Raw genomic sequence first — 27,150 nt, 5'->3', positions numbered from 1 at the left:
GTTGTCCTAAGGTCCATCAACCAATCAATTCTGTGTATCTAATGATTTTATGTACCTTTATTGATTTCTTAAGGATGATGAAAGCAAAACTGGTACCATCACCAACAGGGTGGTGATGATGATGATGGTTGTGATGAGGATGATTCCAGTCCTAATAATAGTTGTGTTGCATTGTTCATTTGTGTGGCGCTTGTGGCATTGGCTAAAAATCCTCACGGAAGGAAGGAATGTGTAACTCGGCTTTGCATGACCAATTTCATTCAAGTGTCCTTGACCCAGAGAAGAAGGTTGGTAGGAATCCAGAGTTATCTTCAGGATATGGTCAAAAGAAGGCAAGATGGAAGTGGCTATGGTGTTCCCCATGAGACATACCTAAGAATGGGTAGCGCTTCAGTCTCACTGTTGGAGACATCATCTTGGCTTTTCTGCCTGTACCCTATGGTCCCCTCGAGCTCATCGGTTGACCACTGCTGATGATGGAAGTGTTGGGATTAAGCTCAGCTGCCTTCTCCCTTGTTGCACTCCCAAAGGTGCTTTTAGAAGAGGCAACTGGACTTTCTGGTTTTTCTTTGAAGACGTTTTGCTTCTCATCCAAGAAGCTTCTTCAATTGAACTGAACTGAACTGAAGAAGTTTCTTGGATGAGAAGCAAAACTTCTTCAAAGAAAATACAGAAAGTCCAGTTGCCTCTTGAAGAAAGCACCTTTGGGACAACCAGGGCCTGGATGACTGAGAACCTCCATGGACATTTGAGGACATGGAGAGGTTTTTCTTTTTCTGTATCTTTTTGCCCTTTGCTTCTGTTGGGCTGGATTCACACAACACAGTGCTTTCTCCAGACATGTTCTGGTGCAGAATGGAAGGGATCAGGCCCAATTCTGCAAATACTGTAGGTTGACTCTTAAGATACGCTGATGTATCCTGTGCACTTGGGGTTGGCATCGGAAGAAACAGGTTCATAACCCACCCACCTTACCAGAAGAGATGGCAAAAAGAACACTAGAGAGTTGTGAACTCACAGCAGCTTCACAACTGTCCCCCCATGGCTTCTGAAATGAATTTAAACCAGGGGTGTCCAAACTTGGGAACTTTAAGACTGTGGACTTCAACTCACAGAATTCCCCAGCCAGCATGGCTGGGTGGAAAATTCTGGGAGTTGAAGTCCACAAGTCTTAAAGTGACCAAGTTTGAAGACTTCTGATCTAAGTGGAGAGATTGCAGAGGAAGGGATTACAAGAGAGTAAGTTATGCCATCTGGGGAATTCTGGGAGTTGAAGTCCACAAATCTTAAAATTCCCAAGTTTGGACACCCCTGATTTAAACCTTCCACAGCAGTTCGGAGAATACAGCTGTGGCACTTACAGCAAGTGTACCATAACCTCATAAGTACGTCACTTGAATATGTGGGCAATGAAGCCAGGTGTTCATTGCTCACTCGCCATTTTATTTTCTTACACAACCAACTCTTGGTGGGATTTTGATGGAATCGAAAAGTTTCAACATGCTTTCAAAATACAAGGAGTTATTAGTAGAATAGAATGAAATACGAAATATTCCCAATGGCATATAGCTAATACAATGTGGGGGAAATAGATTAATACTATTAATTGTGGATAATTAACAAAGTAAAATGTTTATGAAGCAAAATTAAGTTTGAGCATATAGGTTATCTATAATAAAATAGAATAACAGATGGAAATGAAATGTCAAATTTGATTAATTTGGAGGGACAAATGATGATATTGTTTATCAATAAAGAAGAAATTAAACAAGATGGAAAATATGGAAAGGAAATAATATGGCTGAAATCGAAAATGGAAATATGATGTAAAATGAACTATGCATACGAGAAGATGTTAAGGGGGGAAAACCCGCACAACTCTTAGTTTACAAAAGAAGTTAAAATATGTAACAAAAAATTAAAACTTTGCTTAAAAAAATACAAGGAGAGTTAGAATTGTGTGAACCTCCATGGAAGAAAGAATTCACACCGTGGAGGCCATCCCAGAGCAGGGAGAGATTCCCAGGTGTCCTTTCTGAAGGCCTGGATGTTCCGGCCATCCCAACATTGCAGACATAACACTGAAAGATAAAAGCCACCCTTTGGATTGGACACTAGGCCAACAACTCTCAATCAGGGGTTATTTTATGTTGGTGGGATTGACCCACTGGCAGGCTATTCATGGGGAAGCTTCCTGCAGCTGGCAAGACCAAGAACTACACCCATTTCAGGGAGGTGTCTTTAATGCATATTTAGATACAAACCAGAATCTTGGAAACCGCTCAAGGAGTGTCCATTCCTCATTTATAGTGAGATCATGAAGGTGGAGACCTTTGAATGGCTTGAAATGCTTCTTTGTGGATTTTTCTCCACATGAGCTGAGCTGCGATTTATGAGATCAGCAGCCCTGAATCTCCTCAGTCCTTCATCTCTTGATGGCTTAGATCTTCTCTCCTTTCCATTCGTTTCCTAGTCCCTCCATGGTCATCCCCGTGTTCTACAGCTTCCAGCATGCTCCAAAGATAACACCTCATAGAGGGTGTTGCAGGAGTCCAGCAATGAGGACATCATCCTGCTTGCAAACAATGCCTATTGAGAGGAAGCTGCTCATCAATTGGCACTGCATCCAGTTTTGGTCACCACACTATTAAAAAAATGTTGAGACTCTAAAAAGAGTGCAGAGAAGAGCAACCAGGATGATGAGGGGACTGGAGGCTAAAACAGACGATGAACGGTTGCAGGAACTGGGCATGGCTAGTCTAGTGAAGAGAAGGACCAGGGGAGACAGAAGAGCAGCCTTCCAATACTTGAGGGGCTGTGAGATCAATCAACCAGTGGAACAGAAGTTACCTTCAGAGGTTGTGGGAGCTTCATCACCGGAAGCTTTCAAGAAGGGACTGGACTGCCATTGGTCAGAAATGGTGTAGGGTCTCCTGCTTGGGCAGGGGGTTGGACTAGATGGTCTCTTCCAACTCTGTTAATCTGTTAGTTCATATTTTTCTGATGCTGTTCTCTGTCAGTGCTCGGATACTGTTTGGTTCTAGATCTGGATGGATCAAAAGAATGCAAAAAATTTGGGGGTTTGCAAAAAACTTGGGAAGGCATGTAGGAGTACAGACTGCCATGTAGCTCAGCACCTGACTCCATTTTACACAATGTAGTTCATGCAACATACAAGCACTATAGTAGCAAAATGTAAAGAAATATGAACCAAAACCGGTGACCACTGGAATGCCCATGAGACCTCTGGGGAAAAACTCTGGTCTCAGCAGAGCACTGAAACAAGCCAAGTTTGAACCTTGAGTAACACTCAGGGAAAACAAGATCCCAAAGGAAGTTTTTCCGGTGGTGACATTTACCCATGAAAACTGCCATCCTTGTGGGGAAAAAAGGAGCGATTTTGCTGAAGCGTAGAAATGAATAGAGAAGCCACAAAAAAGCCACAAAGAAAAAAAAACAAAGGCAAAAACTGCAACTCTAGGTAGATCAAAGAAGCCAAGAGCCCAACAGGAATATTTTGAATTAAAAATAAAAGGGAAACGTTAAGAGAGGAAACTTAGGAGTTTTAGGAGAGATTCTTCCAAATGTTTTCCCCCAGTCCTGCTCTCACACAACTTTACTCAGATGAACCTAGCCCAACAGTTCTGAGCCACAATTCTGCTTTATCCTTTATCCCCGAAAGTGTTGTCTCTTCTTCCTCCTCCTCCTCCTCTTCCTCCTCCTCCTCTTTCTTCTACATCTTCCTCCTCCTCCTCCTGAAACCCACCATTCTCACAATCATTCCAACATCAGGACATTGCACAACATTTTTCTTCCTTCATTTTTTCTGTCTAGACAAAATTCTCACAACTCTTCATCGCACAAACCTCAGAGGACAAGGGGTGGACTAGAAGACCTCTGAGGTGACTTCTAGCCCTAGGATTTTATGGTGCCTTTCTGTGAGGCAGGCAGTAGGGACAATGAATGCCAAGGAGAACAGCTTAGACTAGAACAACAGAGTTGGAAGGCACTTTGTAGATCTTCTAGTCCAACCCCCTGCTTAGGCAGAAAGCTCTATATCATTTCAGACAAATGGTTATCCAACCTCTTCTTTAAAACTTCCACCATTGGAACATTCACAACTTCTGGAGGCAAGTTGTTCCTCTGGTTCATTGTTCTAACTGTCAGGAAATTCCTCCTCGGTTCTAGGTTGCTTCTCTCCTTGGTTAGTTTCCACTCGTTGCTTCTTGTTCTTCCCTCAGGTGCTTTGGAGAATAGCTTGACTCCCTCTTCTTTGGGGGAGCTCCTCAGAAGGATACTGCAAAATCTCCATTCCCTACCCACTCTGGGGCCAGCTAGAGGTGGTATTCATCAGTTCTCTGAACTACTCAGAATTTCTGCTACCGGTTCTCCAGAACCTGTCGGAACCTGCTGAGTTTCACCCCTGATTTACACACAGTGCAGATTCAGAAGACGGATGGGAAGCCAAAGGAAGTTCCGAAGCCCCTTCATATCTGGAGACCAAAAAGTGCTGATCACGGGTGTTAGATACTAGCTACAGTTATAATGGTTTCCACCAAGATCCTCTGTTCCAGCGGGAACAGAGGTTTAATCTCATTGGTCAAAGGGTCTGACAGCTCCCTATAAAAGGACTGCTGTCAGACTCAACTTTCGCTGGATTGTACATACTTGTTCTGTTACAATAAAGAGCTGTTGTTGCCTTTAGCCTGAGTGTGCCTTTCCAACGATGAAGAAAGATGTTGCTGAGTCAGCAATCAGAAGTATTTCCCAATTTTATGGATCTTTCTATCAAGAGTTTACTTGCTGAATTGAATTACTCTGAAGCAGGCTTCCCCAAGTTAGTTTTATTTTCTGGCAAAGGATTGTGGGAAATGAAGTTTCCGCACCTCTGCAGAACACCAAGAGGGATAACATGGAGGATAGCTAAAACCAGCCCCCCAGAACTCATGCTAAATATTTTCCTCATTTGGAACCTCAGGAGATTTTGAGATTGATAGTGGTCCACCTTTTGAAGGACTCTTCCAATTCTGCAAAGTTTCCTCTCAGGAAGATAACGTCTCCTTTGCCCCAAACAGCTGGAGAAATAGAAAGATTTGTGGGAACCCAGCACAAACCTCAACTGTTGAAAAGAAACAAAAAGGAAATTAGAAAATGTAGTTGCTTCTATATAACTACGCAACCACACTGCCCAAAACACCTGGCTGGGTTCCAGGAGGTATAACTTCCAAGAGAAACATTGGCATCCAATTTCTGGAGGACGTTCATCCTGGGCAAGAGAATTCTGACTTCCCACCAAATGTCAATAACGGGAAGCGAACGGTGGCCTTTTCCCTACTTGTGCCTAACTGTGGCCTAAACATGTCCTGGCAAACCCCTTTTTTTCTACCATGTTCCCATGAGGTTGTTTCAGAGGTTTATACCAGTTTGCATGGGTTTGAGAGAACCGGTAGTGGTAATTTGGCCTGGGTTGCAGAACCGGCAGCAACCCAGGTTGGCCAAGCCCACAAACCAGTTCCCCGGTCTTCGCTGCCATTGCCAGCATGTTTTTTATTAGTTTTTCAGGTCTTCGTGTATGTGCAGAACAATGTACAGTGAACACAAGGAAGGAAGGAAAGAAAGAGAGAGAGAGAGAGAGAAAGAAAGAAAGAAAAAAAAAGAAAAAAGAAAAAGCAAGAAAGAGAAAGAAAAAGGAAGGAAGAAAAGATGGATGGAAGGAAGAAAATAAAGAAAGAAAAGAAGAAAGAAGAACAGAAGAAGAAAGGAAGAAGAGAAAAAAGGAAGGAAGAAGAAAAAGAAAGAAGGAAGGAAGGAAGCGGCCCAGGCTGGCCACGCCCCCAAACTGGTTCTCCGGGCTCCGCTGCTGTTGCCAGCATGTTTTGCATAAGTTTTTCATGGTCTTCGCAGAACAATTTACAGTGAACTGCGCACGCAAAGCGCCCACAAAGTGAACCGTTACCAACGCCAGTAGGAACCCACCCTTCTTCCATCTTCACCCAGCTAATGAATAAGAGATATTTATGACACCCATCTCTTCAAAAAAGTTGAAAGGATTACATACCTCGGTTCTAATTTAGATGAAAGCTGAGACATGAACCCTGAAGTAAAGGATAGAGAAAGCTTGATCAGCATTCTTCAAAATGGAAAAGGTCTTCTGCAGTCACGACATAAGTCTAAGACTGAAAATGAGGCTCGTCCGAGGCTACATCTTTTCTATCCTGCTCTACGGAGTGGAGAGTTGGTCTCAGACAGAAAGCCACTTCAAGAGACGAGAAGCCTTTGAAATGTGGATTGACAGGCGGCTGTTACGTATAAGCTGGGTTGACAAAATCAGAAATGTGGAGGCGATAAGCCACCTGGGAAAGCCAAGGGAAATAATCAAAACCATAAAAAAGCGAAAGTTGAAATATTTTGGACATGTGATACGACACTCGGAAAAATAGGACATTCTTCACTTAATCCTCCAGAGAAAGATTGAAGGCAAACAAGGGCCAGGCAGAAGAAGAACATCATGGCTTCAAAATCTAAGGGACTAATAGGATCTAATAGGATCATCAACATGATCACCAATGTCCGATGACGGATATGGGACAAGAAGAAGAATTACTTTGATGCCCTTTCACTAATTGTAGGAGCTACGGTTGGCCATTTTGGTCATCTAACCAGCTTCTCCAGGATAATTGGCTCCCCTTCAGGGGGAGCTCTTGAGAAGGTCTCCAGAAGGAGTCATGCCTGAACTAGGAGCCCTCAACTTGCCCTTCTTGGGGATAGTGAACAACTCCCATCGTCCCCAACCAACATGGTGGTGATCAGGAGGGTATGTTGAACACCAAGTCCAGCAAGGCTACTTCTGTGTTTCTCAAACTTGTCAAATTTAAGATGTGTAGGCTTCAACTCCCAGAAGTCCCCAGAAGTTTTTTTTATTCCATTTTCAGCCAGGGAAATGTCTCATTTCTTCATGGACTTTATTTGCAATCACACTTTGGCTGGAGGCAGAGCCAACACGAGACTGTCTGATTAAACCAGGGGAGGGGACAATGGCCCCTTTACGACTCCTAGAATTCTGGCCGGCTCAGAAATTCTGGGCATCGAAGTCCACAGGTTGTAAAGGGGCCATCGTTCCCCACCTCTAGTTCAAACCCTCGGCCAAGGCAGAAGGATCCAGAAACATCATCCTTCTCCTAGAAGAAGCAAACTCCATAAGGGAGTCCTCTCTCTTTTCCTGCTTCTCCTTCTCCTCCTTCCTCTCCAACCCAGCAAGGAAGCAGCTTTGTCAGTAACTTTGGCTGCTGCTATGCCAACTGGGTTGCTTCAGCACGATTTGGGGCATGGTTTTCATTAGAGCAATAGCCAAACGCTCATTCCTCATTTGCTGCCCTTTCCAGCAGGCGATTTGGTCTGGCTTCGGGGCGGAGGGAAGGCACCAGTCGCTCCTTCTCTCTGCGTTCTGGCCTCCCCGCAAAATAGGTTCCATTTTTTTAAAGGGACTTTTCTTGGAAGGAATATTCTCTCCTCTCTCTCTCTCTAATGAGACTCAGAAACATTTTGGGGCCAGAATAAGCAAACATTTCTGGAGAGTGTGAAGATTTCCAAGATTCTCTTTGGAGGCCGCTGGCAATTCTCTTGGACCGAAAGCTGCAGAACAAGGAAGCCCAGGAAATTCAGCCATTCAAAACCCTGTCCTCCTACATGAAATCAACTATGTGAAAGAAAGAAAGAAAGAAAGAAAGAAAGAAAGAAAGAAAGAAAGAAAGAAAGAAAGAAGAAAAAGAAAGAAAGAAGAAAAAGAAAGGAAGGAAAGATGGATGGATGGATAGATAGAAGAAAAAGAAAAAAGAGAAAGAAAGAAGGATGGAAGAAGAAAAAGAAAGAAAAAGAAAGGAAGAAAGGAAAGAAAGAGAAAGAAAGAAGAAAAAGAAAGGAAGGAAGGAAAGATGGATGGATGAAAAGAAAGAAAGAAAAGAAAAGACAATTCATAGAGCAAAGAGCCAGGAAAGGTGTGTCTCGCTTTCATTTCTTTCAGGTGCAAACAGAAAAAAAAATCCTAAAATTACATGGATAACCTGGGTGTCCACAGGGGGATTTGTGGGTGGATCTGAAAAGGCTTCCATCCTACAGGCACAGAAACCATCTTTTTTCGGTTCCACCACAAATCCGCGAAGCCCTTATCCGCAGAGACATAAGCACGAAGACTAATTCGCGCCGTTCTAAGCGCTAAGGAAAAACGCGACCCTACCGCAATGACATAATCACGGAGGGCAAATTCGCACATTCCCAAGCACTCAGTACCCTAAACCTAACCCTAAACCTAACCCTAAACCTAAACCTAACCCTAAACTTAACGCTAAACCTAACGCTAAACCTAACGCTAAACCTAAACCTAACCCTAACCCTAACCCTAACCCTAACCCTAAACCTAAACCTAAACCTAAACCTAAACCTAACCCTAAAACAAACCCTAAAACAAACCCCTAAACCTAATCCTAACTCTTACCTTAATTGAAGTCGGCTTTCTGCCGCGGCGCCATTTTAAAGCGCCCTTCTGTTGCCGCGCTGTTGTCGCGGCGGTGATGACGCGCGGTGATGACGTCGCGGCTTTAGCGCCGCAATTTTATCACCGCGATTTTGATGAGCGCGGTTTTGTCGTGCCACGCTTTTTCAGCCCCTTGCAGAGATCAGAGGCTGGGGAGCTTTTGGAGGTTTATTTGGGTAGAAAAGGGTTTACAGAGTCTCTCATCTTCCAGGATCGACAAAAATTCGGTCTGTCTCAGCCTTCCAGTCCTCAGCCATTCCGCCTTTGTCCATCGGGGGGTGGCTTGTGGCTCTGCCTTAAGGCCCTTGGACCATAACGTGTGGGGGTCGGAAACACACAGAAGCTGTAATGTAAACCTTTAAAAGGAGGATCCATGTTAAGAGTTTTAAAAATAAATCCCACCCCCTTTCCACCCACGTTGCATCATTGCTCTGTCCCTGAGGTTGAGAAAGTGATGCCTCTCCTGGAGGTTGGGTCTCCTGAGGCTGTTCTCCACCTGATGCTTCGGGGATCCCTTCCAGGCTCCGGACAGTTAGCGGTGGGGCACCATCTCCAGCTATGGAGGCGCCTCCATTTTCTTGAGACGCCTTCCATGATTTCTATCTTTTCAACACACCTCCCATTGGCAGAGCAATGACCCAGCTGTATCAGAGTAACAGATTAACAGAGTTGGAAGGGACCTTATAGGTCATCTAGTCCAACCCCCTGCCCAAGCAGGATACCCTCTGCGGCAGCCCCTCCAGTATTGGAAGACTGCTCTCATGTCTCCCCTGGTCCTTCTCTTCCCCAGACTAGCCAGGCCCAGTTCCTGCAAATGTTCACTGTATGTTTTAGCCTCCAGTCCCCTCATCATCCTGGTTGCTCTTCTCTGCACTTTTTCTAGAGTCCCAGTTTCTTTTTTATAGTGTATGGTGACCAAAACTGGGTGCAGTACTCTAGGTGTGGTCTTACTAAGGCTTTATAAAGTGGTATTAATACCACCCTTGATCTTGATTGTATCCCTCCATTAATGCATGTTAGGATTGCATTGGCTTTTTTGGCTGCTGCTGCTGCACACTGCTGGCTCATATTTAGATGGTTGTCCACTAAGACTCCAAGATCCCTCTGACAGTCACTGCTATTCAGCCTGATTTCACCCACCCTATATGTGTCCTTTTGGTTTTTCTATCTACCCTATGGCTTCTCCAAGAATTCATCCCTCCAGAGCCTCCAGATCTTGCCCTGGTTTCTTTAGCTAAGGAGTTTGTCTAAATAGGGAAGGTGCAAAAACATTCAACGTCTCCTTTGACGCAAGGCCCTGGAGGGCTTCCTGAGCATTTCCTGCAACTTCTCCTGGCACCCGCCTGGAAGTTAAAGGGCTTTTTGATTTTTTGGTTTTCTGGATTTCTTTTCCCGTTCGCTTGCCAGACTAGCCTAGGGTTTTGCAATTTCCTGGTTGTCAGCTTCCCAAGTCCTAATCTTGCCCAACTCAGCTTGGCTTGGCTTGTTCGGGATCACCCAAGAATAGCTAAATGCAGGAGCCACACCCATGCAGTCCACACCCCACCCCTTTGTGCATCCATCAACTTGGCTTGCAGGTACAAAAGGGGCGGAGCTTTGCAGCATCCCGCCCACCATCGTGGCTCTCGGCCAACCCCAGGGGCACTCCTGATGGAAACATGGCCATCGATGGAGGCTTGACAGGAAATTTCCTCCAGATAGGGACACCTTCATCTCTTCTTCTTCACAATGGCCGTGATTGCTGTGTCCTTCTTCCAGGATTTTTTTTTTAAACAAACCCTTCCCGTTGTGGGATTATGAGTGGTTTCCCATCATCCCAGTTTTCCCTCAAGCATCAAAGCCAATGGGGGACTTTGAGTGGGTAACTATCTCAGGGCAAACCACTTCACAGGGATGTTATGGTGGGGAAAATAAGAGAGACGAGCATTATATAAACTCCTCTGAGTTGTACATAATAAAGACAGGAGTGTAACGCTAAAAATTGACCAATAAATTGATTAGGAAGAGAGGGGAGAGGGAGGGTGTGAGAAGGAGGGAGAGAAATAAAGAAAAAGAAAGGAAAGAAGGAAGGAAGAAAAGAAAGAAAAGAGGGAGGGAGGGAGGAAAGAGAGAAAGAAAGACAGAGGAAGGAAGATATAAAGAAGAAGGAAGGAAGGAAGAAGAGGAAGGAAGGAAAGAGAGAAAGAAAGAGGGAGGAAAGAAAGAGAGAGAAAGAAAGAAAGGGGAAAGAAAGAAAAGAAGAAGGGAGGAAGGAAGAAGAGGAAGGAAAGAAGAAAGAAAGAAAGAAGAATGAAAGAAAGGAAAGAAAGTCAAAGAAAGAGGAAAGAAAGAAAAGAAGAAGGGAGGAAGGAAGAAGAGGAAGGAAAGAAAGAAAGAGGAAGGAAGGACAGAAGGAAAGAAAGAAAGACAGAAAGAAAGAAAGAAAGAGGAAGGAAAGAAAAGAAAGGAAGGAAAGAGAAAGAAAGAAAGAGGAAGGAAGGAAAGAAAGAAAGCAACCAACCCAACTTATCAAATCAACTCTTCTTTGATTTTTTTTAAAGTCAAAGGTGAAGAGGGATTGCTTAGCAACATGCACCATAGTTAGTTAATTGTATTCCATTTCCACTGAAGTGGTTGCTTGGTTCTCCCATCCTTTTTAAAACACGCAGCACCCAGCAAGGCCTTTGGAGAGCCCCAAGGTCTCTTGGGCCAATGAAGATGATGCCTTCTTGCTCTGAGGTTTTGTGCCAGTGAAGGAGAACCAGGATTACAACCAGGTTAGAGAGTCAGAGCTCTGCGCTCTTCGCCTAAGATTGCGGTTTCCAGACTTGGCAACTTGGAGGCTGATGGACTTCAACTCTCAGAATTCCTGAGCCAGGTTTGGCCTAAGACTGGGATGGCCGACCTATGGCATACATACCACCTGTGGCATAAGGAGCCCTCTCTGCGAGCACCTGAGCTGTCGCCCCAGCTCAGCTCCACCGCGTATGCGTGCATGGCTCCCACCGGCCAGCTGGTTTTGGGGTTTCTGCCACACATGCATGGGGGCAGGGCACATGCGGGAGACATGCGCGCCAGTGCGGGGGGCAAGAGGGCCGCGTGCACATGTGCAGGGAGCGGGGGCATTCAGTGGGTCCCCCTGCAGCCCATTTCTGGTCCCAGGAAGCTTTAGGGAGACCTGCTTGGCCCAAAATGGGGCACGGGGTGTGTGTGATGTGCAAATGCGCAGATGTATGCGGGGGGAGTCGTGCATGCATTGGATTATGGGTATTGGCATGCATGTGTGCACTGTCATGAATGCGCGCACGCTTTTGGCATGTGATGACCAAAAGGTTAGACCATCACTGGCCTAAGACAAAGGAGAAAGAGACAGATCCTTCTTATACTGCCAGATTTTTTTTATAAGGATTTATAAAAATCCTTATAATTAACTCTGACCTGAGAGTTAATTAATTTATCTCTCTGACCTGGCAGATGGCCAAGAGAAGCCCTTCCTTCCCATCTGATCTCTTTCCTAGATTTTTTTAAAGGTCTTTGTGGAATGAGGAAGCTGATACAGTTGTCTTTTCTTTGGAAACAGTCAGGAACTTCCCTTCTTTTCATATCCTGAGGTCTAGTATCAACCTGTTATTGTCTTGCGGCATTTTATTTCTCCTGTGTTTTAAAAAAACCTTTGTATTTTAATTGGAGTGGTGGGATCTGGTTGCATGTTGAGGCATCAATGAAGGTGAGGTGGGTGTGTTGTAGTGAGCTGGCCAAGGAGGGAAGAGTCTGGAAGAATCCATTGGCCTCCTTGATTTTCAGCCAGGATTGTGGGTCAAAAAAGTCATGATGACAGTTGTAACGATACAAGCAAGTCCCGCCCCCTTTTAACATACACACCAGAGGTGGGATTCAGCAGGTTCTGACCAGTCTGGAGAATCGGTAGCAGAAATTTTGAGTAGTTCGGAGAACTGGTAAATACCACCTCTGGCTGGCCCCGCCCCATTTATTTTCTGCCTCCCGAGTCCCAGCTGATTGGGTGGGAATGGGGATTTTGCAGTATCCTTCCCGTGCCATGCCCACCAAGCTGCGCCCATCAAGCCACATCATGCCCACCAAACCACGCCCACAGAACCAGTAGTTAAAAAAAATGAATCCCACCACTGATGAACAACGCATGGTTCTGGAGCCATCTTGTCTTTTCTGACTCCTTCACAACTCTGGATACTCTTGCTCTGTGATTCAGCATCAAGGCCAAGATTGCTCTGGATTGCCTTTCTTGTTTGGTAACCTCATCAGTCTGCTTCTGCAAAATGGGCCCTGGGACGGCTAATGAGGTCTTCAGAAGTTTTTTTGAGGTCTGGTGCCATCCCTGTCTTCCATTGGGCTTCTTGGGGTACTTATTTGTCTTTTTTCCAGCTTCCCTTACGTGACCTTTTTTTGAGAAGGGTGTCTGCTGGTAGGCCTTGTTCCTCTCGGCATGCTCAAGACAGCTGTTGGTCTGTCTGTCAGGCCTGCAGCCATCTTTTCTATTGGGTCTTTGGCCTGCCACATTTCTATTATTCTACTATGCATTTTCTATGGTGAGAAAATGGGATGGGGGATTGTACGGAGTTAGATGATAGGTAGCCATAACAACATTCTTTGTAGAAAGGCAAGTTCATCCTTTGTTTCTGCATCTCTGCACCTGATCGGAACAGGTTGGGTGGAACTGCCAGCATGGCAGTGAGAGATTGGACCATGGGATGGACTTGTGGGTGTGCGGGCAAGATCCTGGACTTTCAACTGGGTGGGGAAAACCAGGAAGCTTTTAGATTTGGGTTTTCCCAGATGTGCCAAGAGGGCTTCCTTAATAAATTGGACCTTTGAGCAATTATTTGCCTTGGACTCTGATTTACTTGTGGATGCTATTTGGAACCCTGACACTGTCTACCTCACAAGCCCACCACATTCCAGATGGGCCCATCACCATCCCCGTTTCTCCCTATCTGGATTCCCAATTTCAACATTTGTTTTGCAACCAACAATTTCCAGGAAGAAGTCAAAAGAAAATTATGTAAACGAATGCTTTGTTTGTGTGCCGGGAATTAAAAGAAGAAGAAGGAACGCTGTCTTGTGCCTGTGATGAAGAAAAAAAAAAATTCACTGAGCAAAATATTAATTGTACCCCCCACCCAGCTGAACCGGGGTCCCGCCAGGAGCTCCAGACAACAAAGGAAGATCGGATGAAATGCAGGGGAGACCACAGCCATCTTATGAAATATTCTCAGAAAGTGGAAACATGAGGTCTTGAGTCACGACAGTGATAAATGAGATCAATGATGAATGAGACCAGCCAGAGAGTCTCGAGGCTGGGAAAAACACACCAGCGACTATTTTTGCTATGATTTCATGCTTCCCGGGCAGATTATACCTCTTAATCTTGGTGGCCGTGCAGGCTGAGGATGATGGGATCCGGAGTGCAACGCCTCTTCGCCTCTTCCTGCTAGGTGTTCAGAAGGCCTACAGAGCCAGCCTCTCTCAACCAGATGAAGAAATTTTAAGAAGAAACTCATCTAAAAAAATTTGATATGTCTAAAGGGGGAAATATATATATATAATCTATTCCTTGGGAACTTCACAAATGCCAACTATCTCTCCAACTCTAAAAGGCATACGTACTTTGCAATGTTTTCCAATGTTGCAAAAAAGCAACGTCTTCACTCTTTCTTGCTTTGCAGAACCACCATGGAAATAAAAGAGAGCTTTGAAACCTGGCACTGAACTACGAAAATTGTTTGTTTGTTTTGATTGTTTTGTTTGAAAACTTTCCTCCTTGGTAGGTGAGGCCCAGAATATTTTACAAGATTCGTTTAAAAAAAATAATATGGTTTTGGAGCACTTAAGTGGAAAAACAGGAATGGCAAGAAATTTATTTCGTTGGCTTCTTGTTCGTCCTTTTCACTAGTTTGCTTGTCTATTACTTAGTCTCTTTGTTTTTTCATTTAGGGAAAAAGTTTCTGGGAGTGTGAGGACAGTTGTATAAGGCTTCTTAAAGAAAGAAAAGAGAGGGAAGAAATATTCCCGTGGCTTAGATAAACAAGAGAAGAATTCCAGATGTCTTTGCACATACCCTGCACATGTCAAGCTACAGTTTATAAGCATTGGTGGTGCAGAGTTCATCTTTCCATTCTTTCTGCATCCAGTGAGGACGTGTTTGTCCAATTTTGCAAATTCATCAGTCTCCCGGATGAGGAAAGATACACCGTGTTCTTCTTTGGAGGCAGATTTCCTTGCCGTAGGAATTGTAAAAGAAATTGATATTATGTGCACCAGGAGGGAAAAACAGTTGCCTCAGAATAACCCAGGGAGGAATGTGCTGGGGCAAGATCTGTTTTCACAAGAGAAGCCCCAAACCAAACAGATGAGCAGATGAGTGACAGGCTCCTTTTGGGTGCGATTGTCTACCTTCCAATGTAAAAAAATACTCTATCCGCTACTGCAGACAATTATGGAAACTTGAGTAGAACAAGTTTGGCCATGTGTGATTGGACACACAAGGAAATTGTGTCCGCTGCATAAGCTCTCGGTGTATATACCCACAACAAAGTTATAGGTAGATAGATTTATAAAAATAAATCACAGTTACATTCATTAAACATGATATAACAAGTGATGATCATAAGATACCAATAGAAGGTAGTAGGAAAGATTAGAAGATGAGAAAGATGAGAAGGATAATAGCAATAGCACTTAGACTTATATACCACTTTAAATGCTTTCCAGCCCTCTCTAAGAGGTTCACAGGGTCAGCCTCTTGCCCCTAACAATTTGGTCCTCATTTGACCCGCCTCGGAAGGATGGAAGGCTGAGACAACCTTGAATAGCAGTGCAGCCTACTGCCTGTGTAAATATCTATAGACCTAAGACAGTGCTGTGGGAATTAGGTGTTCAGCAGGGTGATGTTGTGGGGGAAGAAACTGTCTAGTTGTGTCTAGTTGTTTTGTCATGCTGAAGAAAAGACTTTCAGACTCTTAACCCTGTAGGAGGAGAGCTTTGTTAGTCTAGGGTGGCAAGAAATGTTGGTCCGTCGTGGCATCTAAGGAAGTGAGCGGCTGTTCAAAAAAGCCAACTCTTTTAATAAAATCTGGTAGTTGGGCTCCAAACAGCACAGAATTCATAACTGATTTTCCTAAGAAGACTCCAAAGGAAAATTTTATCAGCAAAAGCTATGAAATTAGTAACGTGAAGAGTTTAGAATCCCAGCCTGTGAGGTTGCACGATTGGCATTTCCTCCGATTATTTTTCAATCGGGGAGAAGTTTTCCTTCCTTCAGCAGAAGATTTGCAAGCAGCGTTAAATATTTTGGAGCTCTAGGAAAGGGGCGGGGCTTCATTTATTTATTTTGGAAGGGGGGGAAAAGCTTTCTCTGGTGCAGACCTTCGCTGCTGTTTTTTTTTTTTTTTTTTTTTTTTTTTTTGCAGATTCCAAAGGATTTGCTAAGTGCAGTTGAGGTTTTCTTTTCTAGCTGCCTCCCGTTGTGACATGCACACATTTAGTGGTGGTGTTGTGCTTGCAGGCTCACATAACTTTGACCAGCCATGAGGTGCAAGCCCCACTTCTCTCAGCTTCCCTCCCACAGTCTGCAGTGTCAGAATTATAATACTTCTGTTGGGCTGTTGCGATGGTTACAGATGTGTGTTTTGAGTGTTTATTCTCAGGTTGCTTCAAAGTTGCCAGTTGACTTCTCCCATAAAAAAAATCAGAAATGCATCTGGATAAGCAGTCCCCCACCCCCCAAAAAACCATGTGCAAATGTTAAGATATATTTTAGTTTGCTTACACTGTACCCCAGACATGAGTAACTTCAGAATGGAAAAGTTGCTTTATCTAAAAATGACCACATCTGTGTTGAGTGTTATTCTTATGCACCAAAGTAGGGTAGAAGATCCATTGCTCCTGATGAAAAGAAGAAGAATCGTTTACAAAACTAACGTTCAGAAGTCCCAAAGTCGCTTTTTCCAAGAGGCAACGACTTTCTGGTTTTTCTTTGAAGAGGTTTTGCATCTCATCGAAGAAACTTCTTGGATGAGAAGCGAAACATCTTCAAAGAAAAACCAGAAAGTCCACTTTTGGGACAACCATGATCTGAATGACAGAGAATCTCCATAGACATTGAACCTTCAGAAGTGGAGACCGAGCCCAGCCTAGTCTAGAAAAGGGCTTATGTTCTGGAGCAGAAATACTAGCCTGCTCCAGATCCAGGACCATCCAATCTTCTTCCAACCACCATTTAGATTTACAACAAATACTTTGAGTTCCTGCTGCATCAGGTTGAGTCCCACCACCAAAGGTCTAAGAAAAAACAGTGTCAGATTAACCCAGAAGAAATAACAAGTGTTATTTAATCTGAAAAGAGATTAAAAGACTTCTCTTCTGGATGGCTTTAAAAAAAATCAAACTTATCAAGGCCAAAAAGATTATAACAATATTATGATCCTCACAATTCCACCTTAAAAGAGGGAGATCACAACCTTGAGGTGATGATTGTGATCCTGTCCAGCTGTTCATTCCATGTGTTTTTGGCCAAAAAAAAAAGACTCCATTAATTACAACATGACTTTGCTTACTCAGGCTCCATCCATGGATAAGTCTGTTCCAAAAGAAACAGAAAGTTCATTGAAAGATTGAAAGATAAATCTGCAAGTCCCTCAGCTATCTTTGGTCAGTAATGAGCAGGATGACGTTCAGTGAACTGAGGTCAGGACAGAGAAAGCAGAGATGGACCCATGGATCTGTGTGCCTGAGAGACACAAGAATGAATGAATTATTTGTAGCCAGGGAAAAATAGATCACAAGCTGGGCGTTTCCCAGAACCAGCCAGGTGGGGTAGATAGCTGAGAGTATGCATTCTTCTGAGATTCACTGGTACAACAGGAAGGGACTGGAGAATAAGGAGAAGATCTGTTGTCTTGCACAGGTGGACTTTGACTTATCACCACAATTGTGCCCCAAATTTCTGTTGTTAAGCAAGGCAGTTGTTAAGTGAGTGGCCCCATTTCCTACCACAATTAGCAATAGTCCTTAGACTTATATAATGCTTCATAGTGCTTTTACAGCCCTCTCTTAAGTGGTTTTACAGAGTCAGCCTCTTGCTCCCAACAGTCTGGGTCCTCATTTGACCCACCTTGGAAGGACGGAAGGCTAAGTCAACCTGGAGCCAGTGAAGATTGAACTGCTGATGGTGGGTAGAGTCTTATATTGCCACTGAGTCTTCCCAGAGTGGGCGGCATACAAACTAATTAAATAAATAGTTAGCCCGCAATACTGCATTCTAACCACTGGGTGGGACAGAGGGAGAGAAGGAAGGAAGGAATAGCAATAGCACTAAGGCTTATATACCCCTTCACAGAGCTTTACAGAGTCAGCCTCTTGCCCCCAGCAATCCTGGGTCCTCAATCTGGGGTGACAACCTGGAACTCCTGTGTTTAACCAGACAGGCTAAAGCCGAATGATTTCACAAACGGTAGGACCTCAAAGCAATTCTCCCCAGCAGCAGGAGCGGAGCAGGAGTGGAGCGGAGTAGGAGCGGAGCATCCCAGACTTAATGAAAGAGAAGATTCTCGCTTCTTTAACTGGCTAGAGATTGAACCAGGCCAGGCCAGGAGAAATGGAGGCTCCTTCCATGCTCTCATACATGAGCATTTCAGCAGAGGTATGACGCTGACCCATTTTGCACCGCTCAGGGATGGGATGAAGCAGAATGTTGCCTCTTGGGTTGAACAAAGGAAGATTTGCGGCGTTGACTGTCTGGCCAAAACTAAGGAACAGCCAAGCCAAAGTGGTCAAGTTAAAAATCCTACCAGCCGTTCCATCTCGTAGGTTTAATTACAGGGCAACCTGAAGATGGATAGTGCCCAGGAGGCTACAGGGCAGTTGTGTGACAAGGAAAAACAACAAAAGAAGTGCAGGAAGTGCGGAAAGGCCTGGGTTCAGATTTCCACCCAGCCCTTCTGTCCTTCAGGGGAAGCCAATCTTCAAGGCTCAAAGAGTGCGCAGGGGAAGTTCAAAGAGAAGCTGCCTTGAAGGACCTTTGGGACAAGGAGAATTGTGTGAGGGGGAAATCTTTTTGTGGCTTATTGGCACATTTCTTATATGGCTTATTTCTTCTACAGAGAGTCCTTGGATTACAACAATTCGTTTGGTGACTATTGAAAGTTACCACAGCAAATTCGGCAACAAAAAGAAGAAACATATTCAATGTTAGAAAATTGAAATTGGATATTATATATCCTCAGGAAATACATATCAGAAAACAACATAAATAATTTTGGGAACAAGAAAAATTACAATACAATACAATACAATAACAGAGTTGGAAGGGACCTTGGAAGTCTTCTAGTCCAACCCCCTGCCTAGGCAGGAAACCCTATACCGTTTCAGATAAATGGCTATCCAACATCTTCTTAAAGACTTCCAGTGTTGGGACATTCACAACTTCTGGAGGCAACTTCTGTTCCACTGATTAATTGTTCTGTCAGGAAATTTCTCCTCAGTTCTAAGTTGGTTCTCTCCTTGATGAGTTTCCACCCATTGCTTCTTGTTCTACCTTCAGGTGCCTTGGAGAATAGTTTGACTCCCTCTTCTTTGTGGCAACCCCTGAGACATTGGAACACTGCTATCATGTCTCCCCTAGTCCTTCTTTTCATTAAACAAGACATACCCAGTTCCTACAACCATTCTTCATATGTTTTGGCCTCCAGTCCCCAAATCCTCTTTGTTGCTCTTCTCTGCACTCTTTCTAGAGTCTCCACATCTTTTCTACATCGTGGCGACCAAAACTGAATGCAGTAATTAGGTAATTTATATACAACATTGGCAGATAAAGCAAAAAGGGAATAGCATAATATATTAGAAAGACAATACAATCAAATCAAATTTTTGAAGATGGGGAGGGGAGAATATTGATGGTGGAAGTAACAGTGAACTTCAGAACGACATTATTAGTGGCAATATATGCCCCAAATGAGGAACAAGAAAGTTACTACAGCACTGAAAAAGTGACTTACGGCCATTTTCAACATCCCCGTGGTCATATGATCCAAACTTGGGTGCTTGGCAGAGGGTTCATATTTATGACGTTGGCCATGTCCCAGGGTCAATGAGATCAACTTTTGTGGCAAGCAAAGTCAATGGGGAAACCAGATAGGCTTAACAACCGTGTTGCTAATTCAACAACTGCAGTGATTCACTTAAGTGGCAAGCAAGATCGTAAAATGGAGACAATTCACGTAACAACTAACTCACCTAGCGATGGAAATTATTATGGGTTCAACTTGAGGACTATCTGTAGTGCAAGAATGGGACAATTGGGATATGCTTTTGAGAATAGTTGTTGCGAATGGAAAGGAGGGAGGATGAGGAGGAAGGAAGAAAGGGTAAAGCAGAGAAAGCAAGGGTGTGGAATCTAGAGTAGGAGAGAGGGTAAGAAGGAGAAGGGAGGAGGATAGGGGAAAGAGAGGGGAAGAAGAAAGGAAGAAGGGGAGGAGGAACGAAGAAGGCAGAAAAGGGAGGTTGAGAAGATAGAAGAAGCAAGGTTGTTGCAAAATAAGATGGAGGCACGGGGTGGCAAGAAAGTGACCCAAACTGAATTATATATGTGTGTAAAAATAAATATAGAGACTAATAATGAATAGACAAATGTTAAATAGCAACTATAAAAATGTATACTTGTGAATGAACTTGAATGGGAAAAATAAAAAAAAACTATTAAAAAAAAGAGAATAGTTGTTGCCAGGTGTTGGTGAATGCTGATGTGTCACCCAAACTCTGGCGTGTCACTTTTGATCTGCGCGTCTTAGGTTTGCAATCACGATTATAGTAAATTAACGTGGAGAGTGTGCATCCATTATTCACAAGCGCACATCAGCAGGGTTATTCACACTATGTGCACCAATTCTGTAAATCTTAGGAGAAATGGGACAACAGCGCTTCAGCTTCAGGATGCAGTAAAACACCACTAAGAGAACATGTTTGCAAAACTAGATATATTCCTGAAATCAGAATTTATGTTTAACAATTAACACTGAAAAAAATCATTATGAATTAAATAAATTGCTAGCAGAAAGGTATAACCCTAACCCTAGCTTCAACCGAAGACTGAAGGGACATATCATTGTAGTCTACAAATATCTTGAGGGCTGAAATATGGACCTTGCTGTTATTAATTTCTAAAATAGGACAAGCTTCAACAGGTTGAAAATAAAGAAAATTTGGGCTGCATATGAGGAGGAATATTTGAATGAAATGAGTAGTTGATTAAGTGGAACAATCTGCCTGGTTTTGCCCTGGAGCAGGGGGTCTCCAAACTTGGCAAATTTAAGACTTGTGGCCTTCAACTCCCAGAATTCCCCAGCCAGCATGTCTTAAAGTTGCCACGTTTGGAGATCTGTTGGGCAAACTTTATTAGATTCCTACACCAATTGGACTGGAATGGATGTCCAGTTCTTAACATTCTCTGATTTTTTATGATGTGTGAATAAAATTTAACATTAAAAAAAAGATTTAAAAAAGCTTATAAGGCAAGCTCAAACAATATGCAGGAATAGAATAAAACAGAGTTGGGTCATCAAATGGTGTGAAAATCTGCCCTTTCTTTCAGCACTGTGTATGAATTGGGCCATCCCCTGAAGCCATAGCCAAGTTTCTCCCTGTAAATAAGAATTGCAGATTTTTTAAACCAGGCTTTGGGTTAAGCCTTGATGTGTGAACCAATCCCTTTTTCTATCTTTCCCCATTGGTCATAAATATAGACCAACATCCTGTCAATTATCGAGTGGAGACGCTGATTCTCAGACCATGGTGAGTTCTGTTAATGTTTCAAAGGAAGAGGGAAACAGTGTGAAGTATAAAATATATTTGGATACAAAGCTTCCCACGCCTTAAATTGTTCTTTCCAAAGTTGCTTCAAACTGAAACCACTTTCTCTGCTTCTCTTTCCAGATGAGAAACCCTTTGTGGTGGAGGACACCTACTTACTCTGCCCGGCACCTGTCTTACAAGAAGCTGGCATGTAGGTTTATGAAAAGGTTGTGTTTGCTGTAACTTTTGCCGTTGAATTTTCTTTTGCTTCTGCACTTTCTGATCTGCCCAGGAGAATTTTAGTCATTTGGGGGAAGGAAGCGACTGTTCTGAATAGCCTGCTATCCAAAGTGAACCCCACCCCCCGCCCCCAGGATAGCCAAGAAGCAAAATAGAGGGTAGAAAATGGTGATGGAACCTCTTGCCCATTGTGGAAATGGGGCAGGGTTTTGATTGCAGCAATATGGCCACCTTCTAAAATCTAGAAGGTTGCCATGGAGGTGCCTATTCCATTGCTATTCTGGTCATTCAGCAAATCAAGTAGACTTCTTGGTTGCTCTGTAGATGTGAGGGTAGACTTCCATTCTTCACAGCTAAAGCCCAAGTCATCTGAGGATCATCTAGATCAGAGGTCTTCAAACTTGGCAACTTTAAGACTTGTGGATGTCCACTCCCAGAATTCCCCAGCCAGCATAATTTATTCTTTTGTAATCCCTTCCTCTGCAGTCTCTCCAGAGTTGAAGTCCATAAATCTTAAAGTTGCCACGTTTGGGGACCCCTGACCAGTGGTGGGTTTCAAAAAAATTTGGAACCTCTTCTGTAGGTATGGCCTGCTTTCCACATCCACTGGTGGAACCTCTTCTAACCGGTTCGGTAGATTTGACGAACCAGTTCTACCGAATAGGTGCGAACTGGTAGGAACCCATCTCTGCCCCTGACCTAGCTGAAGTCCCAAAGGTCTTTTTTCAGGAGGCAACTGCACTTTCTTATTTTTTATTTGAAGATATTTCGCTTCTCATCCAAGAAGCTTCTTCAACTCTGACAGAATAGTGGGGAATGGAAGGATTTAGATTCCTTGCAGACAGCTGGTGGTTTTCATCCTTTTAGAGGGTCTTTAAAGCACTTGGAGGTTGGGTCATCAGGGTCACCTGAGTGGTGCAAATGGTTCCTGTAGTCTGCAATATTTCCTCTGGAAATCCATTCCTACTCCCACACCATTCCAAGGGTCTTCATCCCAAATTGGATAGCTAGAAGCCTGTAGAGATTCTCAGTCATCCAGGCCATGGTTGTCCCTGAGGACACAGATAAACCTCCAAGTGCTTCAAGGACCCTCTAAAAGGATGCAAATGACCAGCAAGGAGTATAAATCCTTCCGTCCCCCACCATCCAGTCAGAGCTGAAGAAGCTTCTCAGATAAGAAGCAAAATGTCTTCAAAAGAAAAAAAACAAGAAAGTCCAGTTGCCTCCTGAAAAAGCACATTTAGGAAAACCAGGGCCTGGAGGTTGGGAGAATCTCTACCGACTTCCACCTGGTTGAAGATATCCGAGCTCCACAATGCAAAGAAAGTGTTGTGTTTTCAAGAGAAAGTGGATTGTGAATCTTTTACCCCAACAAGTCATTTCTCCTCTCCTTCCTTGTTTTAGGGAAGCTGCTCTCCAAGTGAGCATGAACGATGGTCTCAGCTTCATCTCGAGCTCCGTTATCATCTCCAGCACACACTGCGTAAGTTTGCTCGGAAATCTACCCTTTTTGCTTAAGCGCCCACTGGAAGAAAAAAAATCCCCGTGAATTTGAAGTGGAGGATCATGGAGAGGCCATCCATGCTAGGATTTCAAGTCTGGCTACCCTTGAAAAGCATCTGATGAATGATTCTTTTAAAAGAAGCTATTTCTCCTTTGCTAGTTCAGTGCTTTGTAAGAGGCAGGTTCTTCCTCTTTTGAACTGGGAGCTTCCGTTAGATCCCCTGCAGGGGTGCCAGGATTTCTGCAACCATGAGAGTCAAAGAGAGGCACTGAGAACATCTTGAACCCAGGCAGGCAAAGAAAGAGAATGCTAATGCCTTTTATTGCAGATTAACAGAGTTGGAAGGGACCTTGTAGGTCATCTAGTCCAACCCCCTGCCCAAGCAGGAGACCCAACACATTTCTGACAGATGGCACTCCAGTCTCTTCTTGAAAGCCTCTTTAGTACAGGGATCTCCAAACTTGGCCACTTTAAGACTTGTGGACTTCAACTCCCAGAATTCCTCAACTAGCAAGTTGAAATCCACAAGTCTTAAATTGGCCAAGTTTGGAGATGCCTGCTTTAGTAGATAGAGATACAGATTAACAGAGTTGGAAGGGACCTTGTAGGTCATCTAGTCCAACCCCCCCCCTGCCCAAGTAGGAGACCCGACAACATTTCTGACAGATGGCAGTCCAGTCTCTTCTTGAAAACGTCCAGAGATGAAGCTCCCACAATTTCTGAAGTTTATCTTCAAAATTTACCTTCAAACACTATTGCATTTTTCTCCTGTGGGTTGTGGAGTAGTACCTGTGTCACTAAAGGGAAGCAGTGGCTCAGTGGCTGAGCTTGCCGATCAGAAAGGTTGGCAGTTCAGCGGTTTGAATCCCTAGCGGCGTGTAATGGAGTGACCTCCTGTTACTTGTCCCAACTTCTGCCAACCTAGCAGTTCGAAAGCCCGTAAAATAATGCAAAGAGAAAAATAGGAACCACCTTTGGTGGGAAGGTCACAGCGTTCCGTGCGCCTTCGGTGTTGAGTCCTGCTGGCCACATGACCATGGAGATGTCTTCGGACAGCAGTGGCTCTTCGGCTTTAAAACAGAGAAGAGCACTGCCCCCTAGAGCCGGGAATGACAAGCACATATGTCCAAGGGGAACCTTCACCTTTACCTGCGTCACTAGTAATGTATTTTTATTTAATTATAATGCAGGCAGTCCTTGACTTATAACCAGTTCCTTTAATGACCGTTCAAAGTTACGACAGCACTGGAAAAAAATCATTTATGACCATTTTTCACACTTGCAATCATTCCCCATGAGATCAAAACTCAGATGCTTCGCAAATGACTCACAGGTCAATTTTACGACCTTCTAACAAGCAAATTCAATGCGGAAGCCAAATCCACTTAACAACTGTGATGATTCACTTAACGATAGTGGCAAGAAAGGTTGTAAAATGGAGCAAAACTCACTTAACAACCACCTCACTTAGCAACAGGAATCTTGGGCTCAATCGTGGTTGTAAGTCGAGGACTATCTGTATGTATGTATTACTTGAAGACCTGCGTAGAATTCATTTGCAGGGTTTATGTATTTATATGACACCTTGGCAGAAATCTTTATTCGTTTGTGAAGTGCTTTACAGAAGGAGGGATTGGGAGCCAAATTAATTTAGCTTGCATTTATATATATATATATATATTTCAAGCCAGAGCACAGAGATCTTTTCATACTTTTGGTCCTTTTGAGATTTTGCAATTCAAGAAAGCAAATTAGGGAAAGTCTGAATAAAAGATGAGTTCATGGGTTGAAAACAAACTAACCGACCAAATGTGTTGTATGAGGGAATAGCTGAAAAATTAAATAGTTGAAAAATTGTCAAAAAAACACGCATGTGTGTTAGAGATTCTTAGAAAAAGGATCGGTGGAGCCAAAGTTTTATGCTTCCAGTGACAAAAAGCAGATGCAGAGTTTGAATCACGGCATTTTCCACTTGACATAGCAATTGTTGCTACGATCCTCTGTTTGATCTGCTGTAGGATCTCACTTGCCTCGGACACTGAATTCTTGCGATTATTAAGCGAAATGAGCTGATCATAACCACGTTTCTTAAACCACTTCACTATTCCTTAGAAAAGTGAAATTAGAGGCACTTCTTCAAGCCTCACAGATGAGCCAGCTGGGGCTATAATTCATCAGAAGAACTCGGGGGTTGTATAACAAGGCCGACATTTCCCAAAATTGGATTCCTTTTTTAAAAAATTTTATAAAAGGAATGTTTGAGCCTCTCAGTTTTTCTTTGATGTCTGCAGGTGGCTGTGGGGTAGGCAAGCAGCGACATGAGTACTTTGAAGTTATTGAACGTCTACTACAATAATGACTTATCACTTGTGTTGGACGACTAATGCAAAGAACAAAATTATGTTCTGTGCTCAGTGACATCAGGAGGAGTATGTTGCTACTTTGATGTCATTGTGGTTTTTAAGGGACGTCAATGTCAGTGCTGTGGGAAGCACCCAGTCTGGCCGGCATGTCTGTGGTCGGAGGTGTGCGTAGGTGTGTGATTATGTTCATTTGTCAGGTTGTCCGGCAGTTGCTCTAATAAGCAAAAGTTTTTTTCCAAGTACAATGTTCTCAGACTCTTCTTTAGCAAGATTTGTTGAGATAAAAGGGAAATGGAATTCCAGTGCCCAAAATATCCACCATTTAATTCCCCGTGTGCATTATAATGAAAATGTTTTGAGGCTTTTTCTGCCTTCCTGTATCCTGGTAAAGAGGAAACCGAAGTGATCCTGGGGAGGCCTTTAATTCAGTGATGGCGAACCTTTGGGGCACTGAGCGCACAAACTGGAAGCACCGGAAACCCAAACCTCTGCTGGCCAGCACACGCATTCCTGTTTTTGGCCATTTTCAGGCTGTTTTCTGGGGCTGTTTTCAGGCTGTTTTGGGCCCAGAAAATGGCCTGGAAATGACCTGTTTTTTAGCTGTTCTCCAAGCAAGCCGTTTTCTGGCGCCCACAAAAACCAGCTGGCCAGTGGGCATGTGGATGCTGGAAATCAGAAGAGCAGCTGGCAACAGTGCATGTGCCCACAGAGAGAGCTTTGTGTGCCACCTGTGGCACGCATGCCATAGGTTCGCCATCATAGCTCTAGTTGGTTGTTATATGACATAACCATCTCCATCTTTATCAACCTGGGAATCAGGTCTTGCACCTTGCAGAGTCCAGTCGTGTGAACCCTTGTAAAAAGGATGCAGACAAATTGGAATAAATGCAAAGGAGACAACAAGGAGAACCAGGGGACCAAGACTTGCACGTATAAGGAGAGATTGAGGAAACCAGCTCTGTGTAACTTTGATGGGAGAAGTCTTGGAAGAAAGATGGCAGCACAGTTTCAATAACAGAAAAGTAAAGCTATGGGGCAAGACCTTCTCCATCATTCCAGAGTGAAGGACACACGGCAGCAGATTCTGACTCAGAAAAGGTCCTGAATGTCAGAGCAAAGAGGCAGCGGGAAACCTCTTTGTCAAAAGTGTTCAAGGAGAGGCTGGACCATAATCTCTTGGGGCGCTTTTCTTTGCACACCTGTATCAAGCAAGAGGGAGAAATTCCATGGCTTTGAGGGCCCCTCTCAACTCTACGATTCCATATTAGGACTGAGCCCAAAAGGAGACCATGAGTTTATCCCTTAGGCCAATGATGGCGAACTTTTCTGTCCTTGTGTGCCAAAATTCTGTGTGTGCGCACGATAGCACATGTGTGCACGTCCCACACCTACAATGCAATGCACCCCACTCACTTGCGCATGCACGCACCACACCCCTCCCCCCAGCATGCATGTGCGATCCACACATACACCCATACTGGGGGAGGAGTTTTCCCCCTCCCCAGGCTCTGGAACCTTTCCTCAAGCCTCTGGGAGGGCAGTAACGGCCTCTGCTGGCCCCGGAGGCCCTCCGGAAGCCAGAAACAGCCCATTTTCGAACTTCCGGTAGCCCCATTTTCCCCCGCCCCCCAGGCTCTGAAAGCTTTCCTGGAGCCTGGGGAGGGTGGAAATGGCCTCCCCCAGCCCTCCAGAGAGGCCCAAAATTAACTGGC

At 44.0% G+C, this 27,150-nt stretch overlaps 1 protein-coding gene across 1 annotated transcript in view; it reads left to right on the top strand.

The window, feature by feature from the left end:
* Positions 1-27,150, top strand: part of ANTXR1 (ANTXR cell adhesion molecule 1) — a 126,053-nt gene that overhangs the window by 48,438 nt on the left and 50,465 nt on the right. The window contains exons 11-12 of the mRNA XM_032230097.1: positions 21,473-21,542; positions 22,976-23,054. Of these exons, the coding sequence (XP_032085988.1) occupies positions 21,473-21,542; positions 22,976-23,054 (149 nt within the window). The remainder of the gene's footprint in view (positions 1-21,472; positions 21,543-22,975; positions 23,055-27,150) is intronic.

This window comes from Thamnophis elegans, chromosome 13 (assembly GCF_009769535.1).
Source record: "Thamnophis elegans isolate rThaEle1 chromosome 13, rThaEle1.pri, whole genome shotgun sequence".
NCBI classification, from domain to species: domain Eukaryota; kingdom Metazoa; phylum Chordata; class Lepidosauria; order Squamata; family Colubridae; genus Thamnophis; species Thamnophis elegans.
The sequence above is the reverse complement of the archived record's forward strand: the minus strand, read 5'-3'. Positions and strand labels throughout refer to the sequence as shown.